The 19889-nt window shown below is 42.6% G+C and overlaps 1 protein-coding gene across 5 annotated transcripts in view; it reads left to right on the top strand.

Annotated features, from left to right (window-relative positions):
* The window catches only part of TMEM182 (transmembrane protein 182), a 291206-nt gene that overhangs the window by 220134 nt on the left and 51183 nt on the right, over nucleotides 1-19889 (top strand). For all 5 annotated transcript variants that reach the window (XM_060117795.1, XM_060117797.1, XM_060117796.1 and 2 more), the window contains exon 5: nucleotides 13140-13264. In XM_060117795.1, coding sequence (XP_059973778.1) covers nucleotides 13140-13261 — 122 coding nt within the window. In that variant the 3' untranslated portion in view covers nucleotides 13262-13264. The remainder of the gene's footprint in view (nucleotides 1-13139; nucleotides 13265-19889) is intronic.

Genomic DNA, 19889 nt, shown 5'->3' with positions numbered 1-19889 from the left:
GTCAGGGGACTGAAATTTAACACTTGTAAAGAAATGGGAACTGCCAGTCATTCAGATCCTTCTCTTTATGTCTTTTCTTTCTTTTTTTTTTTTTTTTAGTTGCAAGTTTCATCTTTTTTTTTCTACCATCCGTTGATGTTCAAGTTTATAATAAGACACTTATCAGATCGTGCCAGGCCAACTGCAGCTTTATTTAAAAAACAACAGCAAAAAAGAAACACGTGAGGGTGAAGGTTTGGTTTCCCCCCTACCCCGCCGCCGCCTTGGTAGGACTCTTGACAATCTCTCTGCTCTGTGGTTTGGAGCCCTGGTGGTTTGTGTGTGGAGTTTTGAAAAGAACTGAAACTCTTCTGAAATAGGAAAGATGCAAAGCACAGGTAATCACAAGTTGAATAAATGTGTCTGTCTCCTTCCTTTTCACAAATCTAAAGGGGCCACTCCATCATTGCTAAACGAGAGGCAGAAAGGCTTCCACGGGGGAGTGATTTTTCTGTTTCCTCACTCTCCACTTTGCTCTTGGAATGACCTGGTGAGATTTGTCTCTTCCAAAGAAGCACCCATTCCTCTTCACCGAAGCCAGTCACAGTCTCCAGCCGGTTATCCTTACTGATGGAACAGTGATTAACCCCTGCGATTTTTCACCCCGTCTCTTCAGCTTTGATGAGCTCACAGCCACTATTTATATATTTCAAGCCTTATGCAGCTATCTGCGGCAAGTCGGAGTGTTAGTAAATTCATATTTACAGAAAAAGGAAAAGAGGGGGAAGTCTGTTCTGCTACATTTGTTTCCCATCATGAAGTCACTCAGCTTTCATCTCATTGCTCAGTTGCACTCTTATTTTAGCTTGTCTTTTAGCACATAACTGCTTGATGACATTAAAAGTAGCAGACAATATTCTGCTGGTGCACAGACCTGCCTCCTTAGGACTAGGGCTGATCTCAGTGGAATACCTTGGGACAGTCATCAAAAATGAAGCAAGAGCAGATAGTTTAATTTGCAACCCGAGCTCAATCAGCAGAGAAAATAGTGAAAACTCATGGATATCCATAGAAAAGTGAGGGCTGTCCCGTCCGGATTATACCCTCCATTCCTGGACCTGGATGTTACCTTGACCTGTGCCCAAAATGAAAATTGTCTTTCTCCTTCCTTCCTTCCATTTCTTCTTTTTTTTCTCCCCTCTTCCCTCCATTTCTTTGAATTGTACGAATTATTGAATGTTTCCTTCACGCCAATCACAGCGAGGAGCTGTGGTTTTGAGGAAGAATAAGGTATGGTCTTCTCAGGAGTTCATGGCATGGTGGGAGGCTGGAGAAAGTTCACAGAAGGCAGCACAGCACCAAACTTCCTCTCTGATGTGTCAGAGGGTGTGTCTTGCGCTCAGGAAGACAGAGTTGTCACATTTCAGTGTTCGTGCAGTATTGCTTTGGAATGTCAATCCTTCCATCCAATTTCCCTGAATTCCAGCATGATGCTCGGAGCCCATCTGGTTCTCCTTTTTCCCCTCTGTCTTAGACAATCATTCCTATCTTATGCTTTATTTTTTTTAAATCCTCTTTCTGCCATGTTCTTTTTTTTCCTTCTTACTTAGCTAAACCCTTCCACTTCTTGTGAGTTCAAATCACATATGAAACCTCTGCTAACACCGGTTGTTTCTCATTCAGATTATTTACACATTTCAGTGTACGTTATGCCTATTTTTATCACTTATCTTGTGTCATTCTCTTGTCACTCCAAGCAAGACTGCAAGCAAGAATTGTATCATATAATACACTTTTTTTTAATTGTATAGTTGATTTACAATATTATGTTAGTTTCAGGTGTACAGCAAAGTGATTCAATTTTATATATATATGTGTATATATATATATTATATACTTTTTCAGATTATTTTCTATTATAGGTTATTGCAAGATATTGAATATAGTTCCCTGTGCTATACAGTAAATCCTTATTGCTCATGGTTTTATGTATAGTAGTCTGTGTCTGTTAATCCCATACTCCTAATTTAACCCCCCTCCCTTTCCCCTTTGGTAACTGTAAGTTTGTTATCTATGTCTCTGAACCTCTTTCTGTTTTGTATATAAATTCATTTGTATTATTTTTAATTCCATTTATAAGTGGTATCATATAATATTTGTCTTTCTCTGTCTGACTTACTTTACTCAATATGAAAAGCTCTAGGTCCATACACGTTTGCTGCAAATGGCAATTTCCATTCTTTTTTTAAATTTTAATTTGTTAATTATTATTATTATTTTAACATCTTTATTGAAGTATAATTGCTTTACAATGGTGTGTTAGTTTCTGCTTTATAACAAAGTGAATCAGTTATACATATACATATGTCCCCATATCTCCTCCCTCTTGCGTCTCCCTTCCACCCTCCCTTTCCCACCCCTCTAGGTGGTCACAAAGCCCTGAGCTGATCTCCTTGTGCTATGTGGCGGCTTCCCACTAGCTACCTGTTTTACATTTGGTAGTGTATATATGTCCATGCCACTCTCTCACTTTGTCCCAGCTTACCCTTCCCCCTCCCCGTATCCTCAAGTCCATTCTCTAGTAGATCTGTGTCTTTATTCCCGTCTTGCCCCTAGGTTCTTCATGACCATTTTTTGTTAGATTCCATATAAATGTGTTAGCATACAGTATTTGTTTATCTCTTTCTGACTTACTTCACTCTGTATGACAGTCTCTAGGTCCATCCACCTCACTACAAATAACTCAATTTCGTTTCTTTTTATGGCTGAGTAATATTCCATTGTATATATGTGCCACATCTTCTTTATCTATTCATCTGTTGATGGACACTAAGGTTGCTTCCATGTCCTGTCTATTGTAAATAGAGCTGCAATGGACATTTTGGTACATGACTCTTTTTGAATTATGGTTTTCTCCGGGTATATGCCCAGTAGTGGGATTGCTGGGTCATATGGTAGCTCTATTTTTAGTTTTGTAAGGAACCTCCATACTGTTCTCCATAGTGCTGTATCAATTTACATTCCCACCAACAGTGCAAGAGTGTTCCCTTTTCTCCACTCCCTCTCCAGCATTTATTGTTTGTTGATTTTTTGATGATGGCCATTCTGACTGGTGTGAGATGATATCTCACTGTAGTTTTGATTTGCATTTCTCTAATCATTAATGATGTTGAGCATTCTTTCATGTGTTTGTTGGCAATCTGTATATCTTCTTTGGGGAAATGTCTATTTAGGTCTTCTGCCCATTTTTGGATTGGGTTGTTTGTTGTTTTCATATTGAGCTGCATGAGCTCCTTGTAAATTTTGGAGATTAATCCTTTGTCTGTTGCTTTGTTTGCAAATATTTTCTCCCATTCTGAGGGTTGTCTTTTTGTCTTGTTTATGGTTTCCCTTGCTGTGCAAAAACCTTGAAGTTTCATTAGGTCCCATTTGTTTATTTTTGTTTTTATTTCCATTTCTCTAGGAGGTGGGTCAAAAGGATCTTGCTGTGAGTTATGTCATAGAATGTTCTGCCCATGTTTTCCTCTAAGAGTTTCATAGTGTCTGGCCTTACATTTAGGTCTTTAATCTATTTTGAGTTTATTTTTGTGTATGGTGTTAGGAAGTGTTCTGATTTCATTCTTTTACATGTAGCTGTCCAGTTTTCCCAGCACCACTTATTGAAGAGGCTATCTTTTCTCCACTGTATATTCTCGCCTCCTTTATCAAAGATAAATTGACCATATGTGCGTGGGTTTATCTCTGGGCTTTCTATCCTGTTCCATTGATCTATGTTTCTGTTTTTGTGCCAGTACCATATGTCTTGATTACTGTAGGTTTGTAGTGTAGTCTGAAGTCTGGGAGCTTGATTCCTCCAGCTCTGTTTTTCTTTCTCAAGATTGCTTTGGCTATTTGGGGTCTTTTGTGTTTCCATACAAATTGTGAAATTTTTCGTTCCATTCTTTTTTTATGGCTGAGTAATATTCCATTGTATATATGTACCACTTCTTATTAAATCAGTTGTCTGTTGATGGACACTTGGGTTGTTTCCGTGTCTTGGCTATTGTCAGTAGTGTTGCTATGAACATAGGGGTGCATGTTCACATAATACACTTTGTAAACACTTGATAAGATTAATGATAATACCAAGCATTGGTTGAGCACTTACTGTCAGCCAAACAGTGTGCTAAGATCTCTCCACATATCATGTCATTGTATACTTACAACAATCTTGGATGTAGTGTTACTGTTCTCCATGTTTTTCTTGTGAGGAAACTAAAGAGGGGTTTTTTAAGTTAACTTGTCAAACAGGCAACGTCTACATTTTAACCCATGTATCTCGGCTCTGGAGTCCATATTCTTTAATGCTGAGCACCTCGGAAGTTTTCAGTAAACACCTGCTCAAGGGAATTGAATGCGAGACAATTTGAAAATATGAGAACTACTGAGAAGACTTTCACAGGAATGCCTTGGGTGAGTGAAAGGGGCTAATGGTGAATGCCTTTTTTTTTTTTTCCTCATATGAATAGGTTTGGAGATTTAGATGTATTTAACCTTCATAATCCACAGGCATATTTTGCCATGTGTGGAAGAATCTGGAAAAGGTGGGGTAGATGAGTTAGGCAAGTGGGCTTGGCTATGGTTCTCTGGCTCAAAAAATAGGAAAGAAATAGAATGAAATAGCCCATTTTTGTTGCAGTGTATCTTCAAATTTATTTTATGATTTCTGTTGCTTCATAAATTCTGTTAACTTTTTGCTTAGATGTTTCCCTCTGATGTCCCTCCTTCCTTCGTCCTCCTCTCCCCACATCCTTCCTCCTTGTGGCCACAGGGCTGAAGGGAGATTTGTACAGTCCTGGGGGTTGTACCAGAATCAGAAACAGGACACAACCCCGTTGTCATAATCACCTCACACAGAATGATCAGTTGGTGCAAACTTAAAGCACCGCCATTGGTTTCACAGTCAGGTAGAGAGGATGCTGTTACCCAAGAACATGGGACTTCAGGGGCCTGGTAAATAGGCCAGGACGTTATACAGTCTTGCACCTACTTTCCTGCAGTTGCAGAGTGATTTCTATGGGGGAAATTAAAAATTAAAACTCTACCCTTTGCGAGCTGCTAATCTCAGAGAAGAGCTTGGTACTGGCACTTTGCCCAGTGGTCATTCGGCTGCTCCTCATGTGAAATTTCCATCCAGTCTGCATTTTCGTCTCAGAACCAGCTGTTGAGATCCTGAAGAGCAGGGCTACAGATGTGGCACGATTAATTCCTAAAGTATAGAACATGATCACATTGCAAACAACCATCCTGAAAGTCCCAGATCCTGGCATGAGACAATAACACATAAAACCATGTGGTGTATACACTGTGGAAGGGGTAGGGAGCCTGTCTCTTGCTGACTTGAAGTCACCGTCCTCTCCTCTCCAGCCCTGGCCACTGCTGTTTGTGATCCACGCATCTCCCACTCCCCTCTCAACCTCTTGTATTTTGCCAATTTCAGTAGGGTTTGCTTCTATTCCATTTCAGCTTTCTCTCCCTGAACCTTTTATTGTCTGTACTTACTTCCCTCTCAGGCCCTTACTTTCTTCCCCCAGGCTCTATTTTCTCAGAGGGACCTTCGGTCCTGTCTGTTCTGTATTGATCCCAGTCTGCCAGACTTCTCCTGAGGCAGGAGATAGATGGGCCCCAGGCTGAGCAGCTGGTGTTTGTCCCCTGTGGATGGATACTCCAAGATGAAGAGGAGGAGCTAAGCTCTGCCCAGATAAGAGACCACATATTTCTCTTTCTTGAGGTCAAGGAGACCTTCCCGACTACACGTGCACAGAAAAGCTCCTCGGAGGTCAAAAGGGAGGATGCACCACCTCATAGTAGGTGCTGCCAACCTGCCCATAGGCCTCTTTGCTAGAATCCATCTTGGCTAAGTGATGTGCAGGTGCACATGGGAGGACCCTGAGATAAACCAAATATGAACTCAGAACCAGGCAAAGCAAGATGATTGATCAAAGGAAACCTGAAGAAATGACCCACATACGTGATTCAGCTACCATGAGGGCACGACTCTCTCTCTGAGCCCGCCCCTGTGAGTCTATTCACATGTACGCATTTTCCTCCTAATAAACACTTTACTTGCACAGTCTCTTTGTGGGAATTCATTTCTACAAAGCCGACGGGCCAGGGCTGACTTCGATCTCTGGCTGAGGAACCAAAATCCTGCTTCAAGCCGCTGCAGGCCGAGGCCACCTGAGATCACTCCTCTAAGCTTTTCTACTTCTCCGTCCAGCCTGGTCCCCATGACCTACTTCACCTGCATCTCCCCAATCTCTTAATGTCCCTGCTGTCCCCCCTCTCAACAGAATGCAGCAGCCCCCAACCCACAAGACCAAGTCTCTCTTGGGCTGATGAACAACCCTGAACAAAAACATCACTTGCAGCCCATGTGTCCCTGGCCACTTTCTTTCCCATCCCAAGCCTTCCGTTTCCTCTTAGACCTTTTCCCACCATCTCCCCTCCCATTCTCAGCAGCACTGACCTTGACCTGCCCCCCTTGACCTCTCCCTCCCTCCTGCATCCCTCCTCCTTCCTTCCCCCCCCCACCGTCCCTCCTTTCTCTATATACGTCTTTTTTCTCCAAACAGAGAATTTTTTTCTATACTCTTGCAAGTCTAATTGCGTCTCTTCTCCAGAGCCAGCCTTTTGTGTATGTGTGTTGTGTCTTTTTTCACACCTTTCTCCATCAATTAGCTCCTCTCTTTGGAAGGTTTTTAAATTTCCTCTTTTCTGCTATCTAATTTCCACCAGTATACAAACATGCTCAAGAGTCTCCCCTTATTAAAATAGTATTCATCTTGTATCTTTTGTAGCCATTATTACCTTGTCCCTGTCCTTCACGTGGTGGCCAGACCTCCTGAGTAGCCTACAGTAGCAGCCGCCTCCAGCTCGCTTCTTTAATCCACTGAAATCTGCCTTGTGTCTCTTTGTTCCTCCGGGACTGCCCTTTCTAACACTGATAATAATTCCTGATGCAGAAGCCAGAGGACACTCTTCAGTCCTCACACTTACCTGATATCTTAGCAGCATTTGGCATTTGTTCTCTTCTTGAATGTCACTGCTCTTTTTGCTTCCATGGTTTTCCTCTTTCTCCTTTGCAACCGCTTCTCGGTTCCTTTATTGGCTACAATTCCTCATGCCACCGCTAAACACAGGGGGTCACAAATATTCCCCTTAAATTTCTTTTCACCCAGCACACTCTTGGGAGGCTTTTTTACCTACTGGCCACCTCTAAACACCATGGTCTTCCATGCCTGCATTTCCAGGCCAGATTGCTCTTCTAATAGTAAGACCATGACTTTGCCTGCTTATTTTCTATGTTTTCACCAACGTAAGCAAAGCTACCTCAAACACGATGTATCAAAACATAATTTATTTTCTTCCCACACAAACAAAGAATCCCTCTTCTATCCCTTCCCTGCTGGGTGGTCCTACCACCCACCCAGTTTTCTGATCAGGACACAGAGGAGACACCCTAGATTCCAACTTCTCCTAGGTTTTCTTGAATGCATCTTCTCCACCGCTTCTCCCGTTGCCTTCATTTAAATGATGGCTTCTCCCCTAGTGAGACTGAGGAAATGCCCTGCCTCTGGACACACCAATGCCAACCATACATTTGCCATGTCCTCCTTCCCCTTTGCCCATCTGCCCTCTGCTGCAGCCGCCCTCCTCCTCTTTCCCCCCGTTGCACCCCTGCTCAAGCATTACCTTCTTGTCCTGACTTCCTCAAGTTGGCATCCCCCGCTGTGTTTCTGTGATATTTCTCCCTCTTTCAGTGGAGCATTTTCACCATCTTATATTATAAACACTGATTTACTTCCTCCAAAACTAGACTTTGAGCTCTAGGCAAGCCATTTGTGTTTTGTTGTTCTTTATGATATATCCAGTATTCTCAGTACCTAGTACCGAGCCAGATACATGTTCTTTGAATGAAAACAAGAAAGAATAGCTTAACATTTGCAAAGAGATTAACCCTTCCCTCATCTCTATCTGCCACCATGGTATTCCATTGATTTTAACAGTGAGTCATCATATATATAGTGAAAAGGACACTGATTGACCTTGAGGAGAACTAGGCTAGCCCTAGTCATTAGGTATGTGAACTTGGGCAAGAAATAGCCTCTCTAGCTTTCTGGTTTTCTATCTTTGAATTAGAGAATAGAATTAGATGATTTGAAAAGATACTTCCAACTCTAAAATATTGTAAGCTAGAATGCTGTCTTCTAAAACTCTAAACAATGTGGCTCTTAACCTTGGATCCTTGGTTGAGGTCCCAGGATGCCTGCTCTGGTTTCTAGGAACCAAGCGAAATTGGATTCAAATTTTTGTTGTTGTTGTTACCTGCTGCAGAAGAGATTATTGATATTAATAGAATATACAAAGTTTTATTTGGTCACATGACCGCTTAGATGCGTACGCTTCCCAATCTTTCTTGCAACTGGTTGTGACAAAGTGACTGGGTTCTTTGTGACCAAAGGACTAAGAGAGTGTGAGCAAAAGTGATAGGGGCAGCTTCTTTGTTGCCCCGTGGCTGTTCTCCACTCTTTCCTTAGGATGGAACATAGATGTATTGATGTTGAATGAGTTCTGGCCAAGAAGGGCTTTATCCCAGAGTTGACAGATCATTAAATCAGAAGGAACCTGGGGCCCCGAATGATGTATGTGTCTGAAGCTGTACCCCTGTCATCCCATACTTTTCTGTAAGAGGAATTTAAACCTTCTATCTAGTTTATATCACTGTTATTTTTAGTATTTAATAAAACTTTTAGTCAATATACTGCCTGGTATCTTTGTACATGCCCATTTCTGGAAAGGGGGCTCATGAATTTCACTAAATCTGCCAAGGAGTCTATGACTTCATGGGGGGGGGGTGAATTAGAGATGGCCACAAATTCTTTGACAGACCTCCCATTGAGAAGTGGGTTAATGTCCCTTTTCCTTGAATCTGAGTGGATGCTGTAACTGCTTTGATGAACTGAATAGCGCCTAAGTAAAGTGGTGCCAGTTCCCAGTCTAAGGCCTACAGAGAATGGCAGCTTCCTCTTCCTGTCCCTGGGAAGACTGACTTTTGGGACCTCACCACCATGACGTTGGGAAGTCCAAATGGCCCATGGAGAGGTCTGTGTGGAGAAGCTCCAAGACCCCTTCTTTACCTCCTTTAAAGCTCACACCAGTACTGTGAAGAATATATTGTCATCCTGCATTAGAGGTGAGAAAAATGAAGAACAAGTAGTTTATGTAACTTGCCTAAGGCTACTATTAGGAAGTGGTAGATTTCAACTCTGAAACTTGGAGTCTAACTCTAAAGCCTGTGGTCTTTATCACTGACATATAAGACACTGACATATATTAGAAGATATTGTAAACATTCAGCTAGGTGTGCTATTTAACAGTCTCCTTGCTAATGGGCCTTTTACGTATATCTATGGTAAGCTAGTCTTCATATATTTCATTTCTATTTAATGGACATCCATTGGGGCCCACATTAAAATTTTAAAATATTTTATGGTGATCTAGCTAGCTGCTCATCTTACCCAGGAAAGCACTGAGAAATACAACTTGGCAATTTTGTTAGTAATTTCCAAGTCCTGATCATTTGTTCCCCTTTCTTTTCCTAAGTATATGTACTTAAAAGTATCTTGGCATTTAAATTGTTTTCTGCAACATGCACCTCATATTCTATATTTCTGAGGGGTGTGTGCCTGACATTCACATCCCTAAGTTTCCACCGCCTTTCTGCACAAGAGTCCAACTGTTCAGTCTCTGCTCATGTGCCTCCTTAAGATTCTGTTGGAACATGCCCAATTAATGCCTGAACATGACCCCTTTGTGTAGATTCATGCACGTTTGTATGCACAGCCAATCTGCCAGTCCGGATCGACAGCCTCACACCAAAGCCTCCATTTCTCAGCAGGAATCCAGCAAACCAGATGTCAAGTGCATATTTCTTGAGTATTTTATGGGATCCACAGAGAGGCTCTCACAGTATGGTTCAGGCCTCAGTTTAGTGCAACTTGTCAAAATGAATTGTTTCATTTCTGTACCACAAATGCCAGGTTGAGACAAAAATTAAAAAAAAAAATTCTGCATAAGAGTTTAGGCTTTCGTGTCCTTAATGAAAATCCCATGGACTTGTAGTTGGAGTTAAGGTCCAGGGCCTGGGGGTCCACTTCTCCCCCAGTGGAGGGTAGGCAGTGTCCTCCAGCTCAGCTTATGTAGCTCAAGGGAGATGAGAACTCGCTCTGTGAGGTCCACGACATCCCAGGAGGTGGCTCAGCAGACTTGTGACATCAGGGCAGAGTTTCAAGGAGGAGTTCTTCCTCTTTCACCTAGAGAAACACAAGCACTAGCAACAGCTCATTAAACAAATTCCCAAAGTCCCTTTTGCTCTCTGGGGTTTTCCAACCCGGACCGCAAATGGTGGTTCACTTCTTTCCTACATGCAGAGTGGAATTCTTCTCCTCAATCCCTTGGAGGATTGAGGAGAAGTTCATCTTTAATGAAAAAATGCCTTTATTATATAATGGTTAAGACCCTGGTCTCGGTATCAGACACAGTGGGGTAAGAACACTGGTTCTAACCCTCCTTAGTGAAGAGTCTTTGGATGCCTAGGATGGAGACAGATGCTGTGCATTTAGTTGTACTGTACTTAACTGAGAGGCCGTGTGTGCTGTGCTCAGCCCTGGGCTTGCACAGAGTCAGCGCTCCATAAATAAAATCTATTGTGCATTTTGAATAATACTATGGATATTGCAATAATAAAAAATAATGAAGATAATAATTGGTTCTGATTCTTCATGGCTCCTTCAACTATGTTACAAGACAGATATCTTCTGACGATGTAGAAATTGGCCACAAACTCTCTTTTCTGAATTAGTGGTGCCATATTGAAGGTCCCCAGGTCCCTCTCCGCTGAGTTACATGTAAATGCAGTATTTTCCACAATCACTGACTTTGGTTGTTGTCTCTAATTTTCTCAGTCATCCATCAGTCAGCCAAGGCCAGCCTTCCCCACCCTGCTCAGTGGCTGGCACTCAGTGGCACCCCATCTAACCTGTTGTTTTCAGCTAAGCTCGGGCAAGTACACTATTTCAGTAGGTTCAGAGCCAGTGCCCACTGGCGCGGTACGGACCAAGCGTGGCTGCAGTAGGTTGGGTGTCTGTGCTTAGATTGTCCTAGGTGTCCACAGACCACTGTCTTCCTTTAACCCCAGCAGGTCAGCACCTGGGCTTTTCCTGTTTTAGCCCCCCGAGAAGCTGGCTGTTATTATAGTCTTGTCTGAAACCCCAGATTGTGTTTATCTGGCACTTACTTACCAGTCTCCATCTAGGACACAATTCCTACCATACTATGGACTGGAGTCCTAGAACTGTGTAAAATTCTAAATGTCTACTTGACCTCAGGTATCATCTACTGCCTTCCCTACATAGCCACACCATCCTGTCTTTGGAGCTTTTCGGCACATTCTTTATCAAATCCAATCTGTTTCTTAAGCCTTCCCTAACGATTGCCATACTCATTGATCTTTTGCTTCTCAGTATTTCACTCTATTACAGATTATGTTTTCCTTTGTGTGTTGCTTGTTTCCTGTGAAGGTAGAAGACACCTCTGAGTTTTCTTTGAATCTTCCACTTGTCAATCCTATGTACGATATCTGTTAATGGAGAGACCGATGAAATTACAGAATAAAGAAAGAACTTTCTATAGTTCCATAACTAAGTCTTGGATATTGTCAAAAAGTCAGTATTTTAGAGAATGTATATATATAAAATACATATACATTAATATATATAATATAGGGCTTCCCTGGTGGCGCAGTGGTTGAGAGTCTGCCTGCCGATGCAGGGGACGCAGGTTCGTGCCCCAGTCCGGGAGGATCCTTCATGCCGCAGAGCGGCTGGGCCCGTGAGCCATGGCCGCTGAGCCTGCGCATCCGGAGCCTGTGCTCCACAACGGGAGAGGCCACAATAGTGAGAGGCCCGCGTACAGCAAAATATATATATATATATATATATATATATATATACACATTTATACATATATATATTAGCTGAAGGAATGCTAACATCAGAGTCCTAAGACTTGGTTCAGATCTTAGGTCTTCTACCTACTCATCTGTTATAGAAATATAAACTTTCTGACTCTGTTTGCTCATATTTTAAATAGAGATAATATATCTACCTAGTATTTTTTCTTGAAGATTAAAGTCAATAATGTATGTGAAAATGCTTTGAAAAGCACAATGTTATTATTACTGGGACTCCTATATTTTATAAGAAATCGTGTCAAGATGAATTTCTGGTTTACCTTTATTATGATTCTATTACCAATATCGTTATATCATGACCAGGTAATTTTAGTTTTGACCAAATGGCTTTGCTCCCGACATTTGTGTACCTGAGTCAAGAATATACCTGACTCCATGCTGTTGATCACTGGTGGTCTATCCATTCAGAAGATGATCACGGCTGTCTCACTTATATGACATCTCACACAGGAAGAGAAGATAACGTGGAAATGTCTGAACTCAAGCACTAGGATGGGAAAAGGAAAAATTCTTAAGAAAAAAAAAAAGACAAGTACAATCCATTGGTTCTACTCAGATCAGACCTCCACCTCTTCAGTGCTTGAGCTGAGCCTCCTCCCCTCCTCCCCATGGGTGGGCTATGGGAAGCACAGGAGAACACTGGTGATTTACAAGCCCCTCCGTGGTGCTGTAAGTAAAATGAAAGAGGCTGGATTTGACTTTGACTTTTCCTTTGAATCACTTACTTCTTAAAAGCCAATTACTTGTGGTGAATATTTATTTGTCTTTCCGGTTCTGCAAATTATTTATTTAAATAGTTCTTAAGAAACAGCTCTTTGGGATTCTGTTTAGGAGGATGCTTTGAACATCTAAGGTACACAATTCCTTTATTAGTCAGTGGCTGCACATCCCAAATCAGATCCCTTTCCATGGAACCCTGCAGGCTCTCTGTGCAGGCAGCTCTCGGAAGAGACGATGAGCTGCTCTCTTGGCAGCTGTGGCAGGGTTAGAAGCACCCTGTGCCACTTAACTGGCTTCTTTTAAACACTTTGGTCAAAGCCTTTCATTAACATCGCTGCTCAAGTAAGAATGTTCTTATACTCCGCAGACTTCGTGAAGAGGAGGAATTATGCTGGTGAACAGAGCTGGTGGGATTTGCCTATTGACATAGACGATGAGCTGTTTGAAGACACGAGGATGTCGGATGCATCCTGTCGCAGCGTCTGGTAGAAGGTACACAGTCCATGTTTGCTAAAGTAATGATGGTCTGGATAGAGTCCAGCCCCGCGCGTGGTATTTAAATCCTGTCTGTGGCATTCTTGCCAGCGTGTTCTAGAACACTTCCACTGACGGGGAACTCCTCAACTCTGGATATTGCAAACAGGGCTGAGCTGACTCAAAATCAATGTGCTGGTGTATCTTCCCTTTCTGCTGCTTGTCTCCAGGACTGTAAGCACCTTTGCCCACCTTCTTCAACCAACGTGGTCTGAAAACCCTCTCTCGATACCTTCCCTGCCCTGGTCAAAGTTTGTTCAAAAGAAAGGTTTTGACAAATCCTTCATTCTAAGGTATAAATAAGCAATAGTAGCTGAGAATACTACAGTCTCTTGGACTCATTTGCATTTGATCAGAGCATGAATCTTTAAATTAAAAAAAAAATTGAATCTCTATCTAAGAGTAAGATTTCAGGCTCCCATCAGTGGCTGGAAGAGAATTCCTGCATTTTCCCCTTGCCAGCCACAAGGCCTTCCAAGACCCTGAAATCTTACCTTGTGGGCAGCTGTTACATATCCCTGTGCAGAATCTAAGAGGAGGCATAAGCAAGCATCTTAGAGTGTTAAGACCTCAAGGTTAGCAAGTTCCCCCTTATTTCTTCCCGGGAATTTTGCATTATCCTATTTTACCAATGATAAAATATTTGCCAATTTCAGCACAGTGATATAATTTATGATTTTCCTAGTAAGTTCTTTTCTGTGATTTGGGAAATAACAGAGGTTTTTGGACTGTTCCGTTGCTAAAATATTCCATCTGATTTTTGATGCTTTCATTCTCCTGAGAAAACAAACAGTTTGCATTAAGGGAACTATTTTGTGGACACTCTAATCAATTCTAAGGAAAGCCCCTCAGTGTGAGGGGGCAGCCGGGACGTTTAACTGAAAGCAGGTCTTAGAGCCAACCCCAGACCCAGGCATGGCAATTAGCAGAAGCGCCGAGCCTATGCCTGGGGAATTAAGGCTTGTAAACCAGGTCTGCAGGCTCCTCAGTCCTCCTGGGACCTGCTGCAGCCCAGGAAGGGTTTGAATTGATTTCTGTCCCTGCTCAGAGATCTGTGGAATATGCCCACAGAGCAAGAGAATGCTAGCATTACAGGAAGGACGTGCCTCTCACTCTCCTCACCAGATTGGTCCTGGTAGGCATTCCTTTCCCTTTGGGACCCAGTGGAGCCCTTTGTAAATGGAGGTCTTACATGAGACCGGAGGGGCCTGCTGTTGTTTCCATGGGGGAGATGCTGAACGGATGTACTCTAGTTCCTGCTAGTTGCTCCCACTCATGGATGCAAATACACAGACAGCAAAGTAGCAGTGGGAACAGCACAGTGAAAGCACAGAGTTGGCAGCTTGGGTATAGAGAACAGAGATTGTTCCAAAGGAGAAAAGACAGGCTGCCGATGATGATGATGGGGCACTGATGTAGATGCGATAATAGCAAGAACGGAGTCACAGGTATGAAGAGAGGACGTGGACGGCCGCGATGCATCTGAGTAGAGCATACTCAGCCCGAAAGCCCTTTCCCACATGCCAGTGTGAATATTTCCAGGGGAGGGAGGCAGGGCACACATTTCTCTCCCTCGCATAGTGAGTGTCTAGGATCATTAGGACTCCGAGTAGAAAAATGGAAATAATTTGACAAAATTCCCAGAGGCACCACATGATATAAAGCATGACATTTTTCACATATGTTTAGGCTTGTTGCAAAATGGGCAACGCTTCTAAGAAAGAGAGCTTTAAAAATGTAGATACGGAGTCAACTTTTAGTTATCTGAGCTCATGCAGTTGTGGAGGATAAGCAAGGAAATGAACATTTTTTTTAAGGCAGATAATCAAAAGCATGTATGTGTGGTTCTAGAGAGCAGCGTGTGGGCGTGTGCGCAGATTTGGCATTCTGCGATTGCTTGATGTTAACATGTATTTGTCTTCTATGAATACACATTAGGGCGACTGGAGGAACACAATAGGAGACCTGATTTCTAGTTTCTGTACTGCTGCTCCCTTGCTGTGTAACCCCAGAAGAGTCAGATAACCTCTCTGGCTGTCACCGGGAAGAAGAAGGCATTGGTCTTGCTATGCCCTTGAGGTCCATCCCAGCTACAACGCGTCATGATTTGATTGGTTAGAGTGTCTGACATTCCAAGCATACCCTCTGATAACAAAGCTATGCATAATCTTGGAGCTGGAAGAAGAGGGAGACAATGAAAACAGCCCAGTCAGGAAAAGGAAACTAAGTGTCTGGGGGCAAAGCAAGTAGATCATTTGAACTCAGATGCCCGTACTGAGGGTAGGTTTCAAGGCGCCTGCAGGTGCCTGTTCTGTGTGCCCAGAGCTCTGCTTCTGCCCTCAGGAGCCCGGTGACCCACTGTCCCCCGTGCACAGGGTGGTCATGGGACAGCACGTCTCCGTCCCAGATTTTGCTTCTCCCCTCCTCGGGGCCTGAATTGCAGAGTGAGACCAACTCCTCAGCCCTGCTGGGCAAACCAATCCCCTCAACCACGGACGCTACCTGGGCCCCCTGTGCTGGTGCAACACAGGAAAAAGAGGAGTTGGAGGTTTCTAGCAATGTGAGGAAATGGCCAGGTGGGCAGATGGTAAAGTTACGGTTTGAAAAAAGCATGTTTTTTTTTTTTTTAATTGTAACTGATCCAATATTTTGCAAATAGATTGTCCCTTCATTGTCCTCTTCACATCCTGTTTCCCTATAGCTTCTAAAGCCAAGGCTGAGTCCTGAAGCTCAGGACACAGGGGAGGGGCTGAGAGGAAAAGACCGCAGCTCCTTAAAAGTTTCAGAGCTCACACTCAACTTTCTCAGGAAAGCCGTGACTTTAAGAGTCAAGTTTTGTGGGGAGAGGAAGGGGTTTCTAAATGATGAAATCCACACAAAGATGGAGAAGTGATGGATTTCATCTCTGGGTTTTCCCATAAGGGAAGGAGAGGGGTGACTTAGGACAGGAAGTGGGGAGGGGCTCTTCCGGGAACTGGGAAGGTGAGCATGTACCATATTTTTTTCAATAAATTCTCTATTCTTATGCATTTGGGTATATCCAACTTCTTTACGAAATTATGCTTTAAATGAAGAACATCAAGGCAATACTTGGAAACATTTCCCTTTCTGTCTTTGCTATTAGTGAAGTAGAATTCCTCTATTGGAGGGTCACAGCTCAGTGACCTAGACCCATGGAACATCAAAACAAAACAAAACAGACCGGCTGCACTGGAACCACCAGAGGAGGGGGTTGTGTGTTTTAAAGGTTCTGCAGGTAATTCTGGTGGGCATCCAGATCTAAGAACCTTTTTACTAACGAGGCCGCTGAGATGTCATTTCTATTTATGGATTTAAGCATCAGTTTGTTTCTCAGCCTATTGTCCTTGGAGTATAATCTTAGGTAAGGTTCTGAGTTCCTCTAAGAAACAAACAGACAAAGCAAAACAAGTCTGGTGGTGTTTGCTGAACGGCAGGAGTTTTCCCCCGAGCCTTGTCATGAAGCACACACTTGGGTTTATGCTCCAACAATGAAGATACTAGCTGGGTTTATGAAGCTTCCTTCTTCAGGCTCTGTGGGGAGGTATTGCCATTCTTGTTATCTTCTGTGTCAGGGGAATATGCAGAGAATCACATAGGTGGAAATCTAGGCAGCGTTTCCCAAACTCTGCTCCATGGAACACTCATGTGAGAGAGAGATAAAGAGATTTAAGTGGTAAAATAAATTTGAAGCACATATTCTCTGGAAGGTCACAATTGATAGGAGTAATGTTTAAAGTGGTGTGAAGTCTTATATGAGGAAGAATTATTTAGTTTTTTGTTTGTTTGTTTTTGTTTTTTAATACCAAATGAGACCCTTCATCTTAACATTTTGTGGGACATGGTGTGTTGTGGACACCGTTTAGGAAATGTTGACCTATGACATCCTACGGAGAAGGCTTAATAAATAAACAAATAGCTTAATAAAGAGCTCTCCGGTTATGGTGGAAAGAAAAAAATGTGCTTTACCCTAACTCTATAAACTGGTTCTAGTGCTTCATTCCATTACTAGCACAGACTTAATCTTTCTGAGCCTCTATTTCTCCACTTCTTAAATAAGGGCAATATGAGGACCAAGTGAATTAATTCAGTTACAGTCCAGCAAAGCATCTGCTGTAGAGTCAACGTCTCTTGGTACTTACACCAATTCTACCCCCTCCAGGGTTTTCATAATAGTGGCTGAATTGATGCCATGTGATCAAGTGCAAGGCCGACCCAAAAGCACGCCTTCTTGGGAGGGGGTCAGACCTGCTCATGTTTACCTACCTGCTTACGTTTACCTGCCTCTCCTCATGCGTGAGCCCACCACACCTCCAGCTCCTTCGAGGCAGGGACCGTGCTTCCCTTACCATTATGTCCTAATCCAGGGCTGTCGTGGTCTTCTTGAAGCTGTGTGATGGGGCAGTCCTGCTCCAAACAGGGGGGTTCATAGCAGCAGGGACTTGGTGTTTTCGTTCATTCTTTTCTGTTACTTCATATCTGGCCCATCCTATTTAACTATGTCGGGTCCTCCCCTCTTGATGAAGATGAAGTTGAGATTTGCTGCCCCTCTTCAGAAGTAAAAGTGGATGCGGGCAGGTGGGTAGGAACTTGAAGTGAGACCAGACATTGCTGAAGGAGTCGGGCCCTCCCTTTCTACAGCCCCAAAGCATCCATGTGTGTCCTGATGCCCACAGGACACATTGTTCTGAGATCGAATGTGGGCTGTACAGTTTCCTGCCAGTGTGAGAGGACTGCGTTGGCAGAGAACAGCCCTAAAGCCATCAGGGTGGGAAGCAGAGAAGGGACTTGATGCTGCTCCTCTCACGTGTGCGGTCATTCTGCTGGACACTTTGCTTTCATTGTCTCTTTCTACCCTCATAACAGCTTTGTGAAGTAGATATTATTGTCCCCATGTTAGATGACACCCAGGATTTAAGTAAAAATGCCAAACACATAGAGTAGTTATGTCCTCCATAAAATGGAGCCTCTATTATTTTTTGTCCCCAAATAGGAAGAAACAGGCCTGAGATCTAGTTAACAACTTTTCCAAGGCCACAGAGTAAAAAAATGGCAAAAACAGAGTTTGAACCAGGTATTCTGACTCAAAAATCTCTGCAGGGCTTCCCTGGTGGCGCAGTGGTTGAGAGTCTGCCTGCCGATGCAGGGGACACGGGTTCGTGCCCCGGTCCGGGAAGATCCCACATGCCGCAGAGTGGCTGGGCCTGTGAACCATGGCCACTAAGCCTGCCCGTCTGGAGCCTGTGCTCTGCAACAGGAGAGGCCACAACAGTGAGAGGCCCGCGTACCACAAAAAAAAAAAAAAAAAAAAAAAAAAAAAATTCTCTGCAGTTTCTGCTCCAATCCTTGCTTTCTAGAATAAATAAGGAAAAGAGCTTTGTTGCTGAGATGTGATGCTACTTTCTTCCTCCTACTCCTTTGTTTTGACCTTTTAAAATTGGGAAATACAGTTGGCTCTTGAACAACATGAGTTCAAACTGAGCAGGTCCATTTATGCATGGATTTTTTTTAATAGTAAATACTGCACAACCCTCAATTTGTTGAATCCATGAATGTGGAACCATGGATATGGAGGGTCAACTATAAATTATAGTTGGATTTTAGACTAAAGGGAGGGTCAGCACTCCTAACCCCCATGTTGTTCAGGGTCAACTGTATAACACAAAAACAGAATAGTAAAATAATCACTAATACATCTTAATGCATTATTATATAGCTAAGACTGTGAAACAACCATCTCAGTTCCAAACTCCAGAAACCCCAGGGCCACCCAAGTAAAGGGTAACCACTCTCTTCTAGATAATCTTCCCTGCTCTTCTTTGTAGTTTGTATGTATCTCAAACCACATTATCATTATTATTTTTTGGCCTCATCACGTGGCTTGCAGATATTAGTTCCCTGACGGGGATTGAACCCAGGGCCATAGCAGTGAAAGCGCTGAGTTCTAACCACTGGACCGGCAGGGAAGTTCCTCAAATCACAGTAATTTAATTCTCCCTGCTTTAAAAACATTATATTAATGGATCATACAGAGTGTACTGTTCTGTGTCTCACTTCTTTCAGTCAACAGTATGGTTATGAGATTCACCATAACCATATTTTGGCCATACTAATAGGCGTATAGCAGTATCTCATTGTTTTAAGTTGCAATTTAATAGTGGCATAAGATGTTGAATGTCTTCTCATTTACTTACTTGCTGTCTGTAAGTTTTCTTTGATGAAGTGTCCATTCGGGTATTTTACCCATTTTAAATTGAGTTGTTCATTTTCTTACTGTTGAGTTTTAAGAGTTCTAAGAATATTTTGGATGAGTCCTTTATCCGATGTGTCTTTTGCAAATATTTTCTCCCAGTCTGTGGTTTGTCTTCATATTCTTTTGACATTGACTTTTGCAGAAGTTTTTAATTTTAATGAAGTCCAGTTTATTTTTTTCTTTAATGGATTGTACTTTGATATTGTATTTAAAATCATCATCATACCCAAGATTTCTCCTATGTTATCTTCTAGGAATTTTATAGTTTTTCATTTTACATGAAAGCTTATGATCCATTTTTAGTTAGTTTTT

Source organism: Mesoplodon densirostris, chromosome 14 (assembly GCF_025265405.1).
Source record: "Mesoplodon densirostris isolate mMesDen1 chromosome 14, mMesDen1 primary haplotype, whole genome shotgun sequence".
NCBI classification, from domain to species: Eukaryota; Metazoa; Chordata; class Mammalia; order Artiodactyla; family Ziphiidae; genus Mesoplodon; species Mesoplodon densirostris.
Note: the sequence above shows the minus strand (reverse complement) of the source record. Positions and strands in the feature narration are given on the sequence as shown.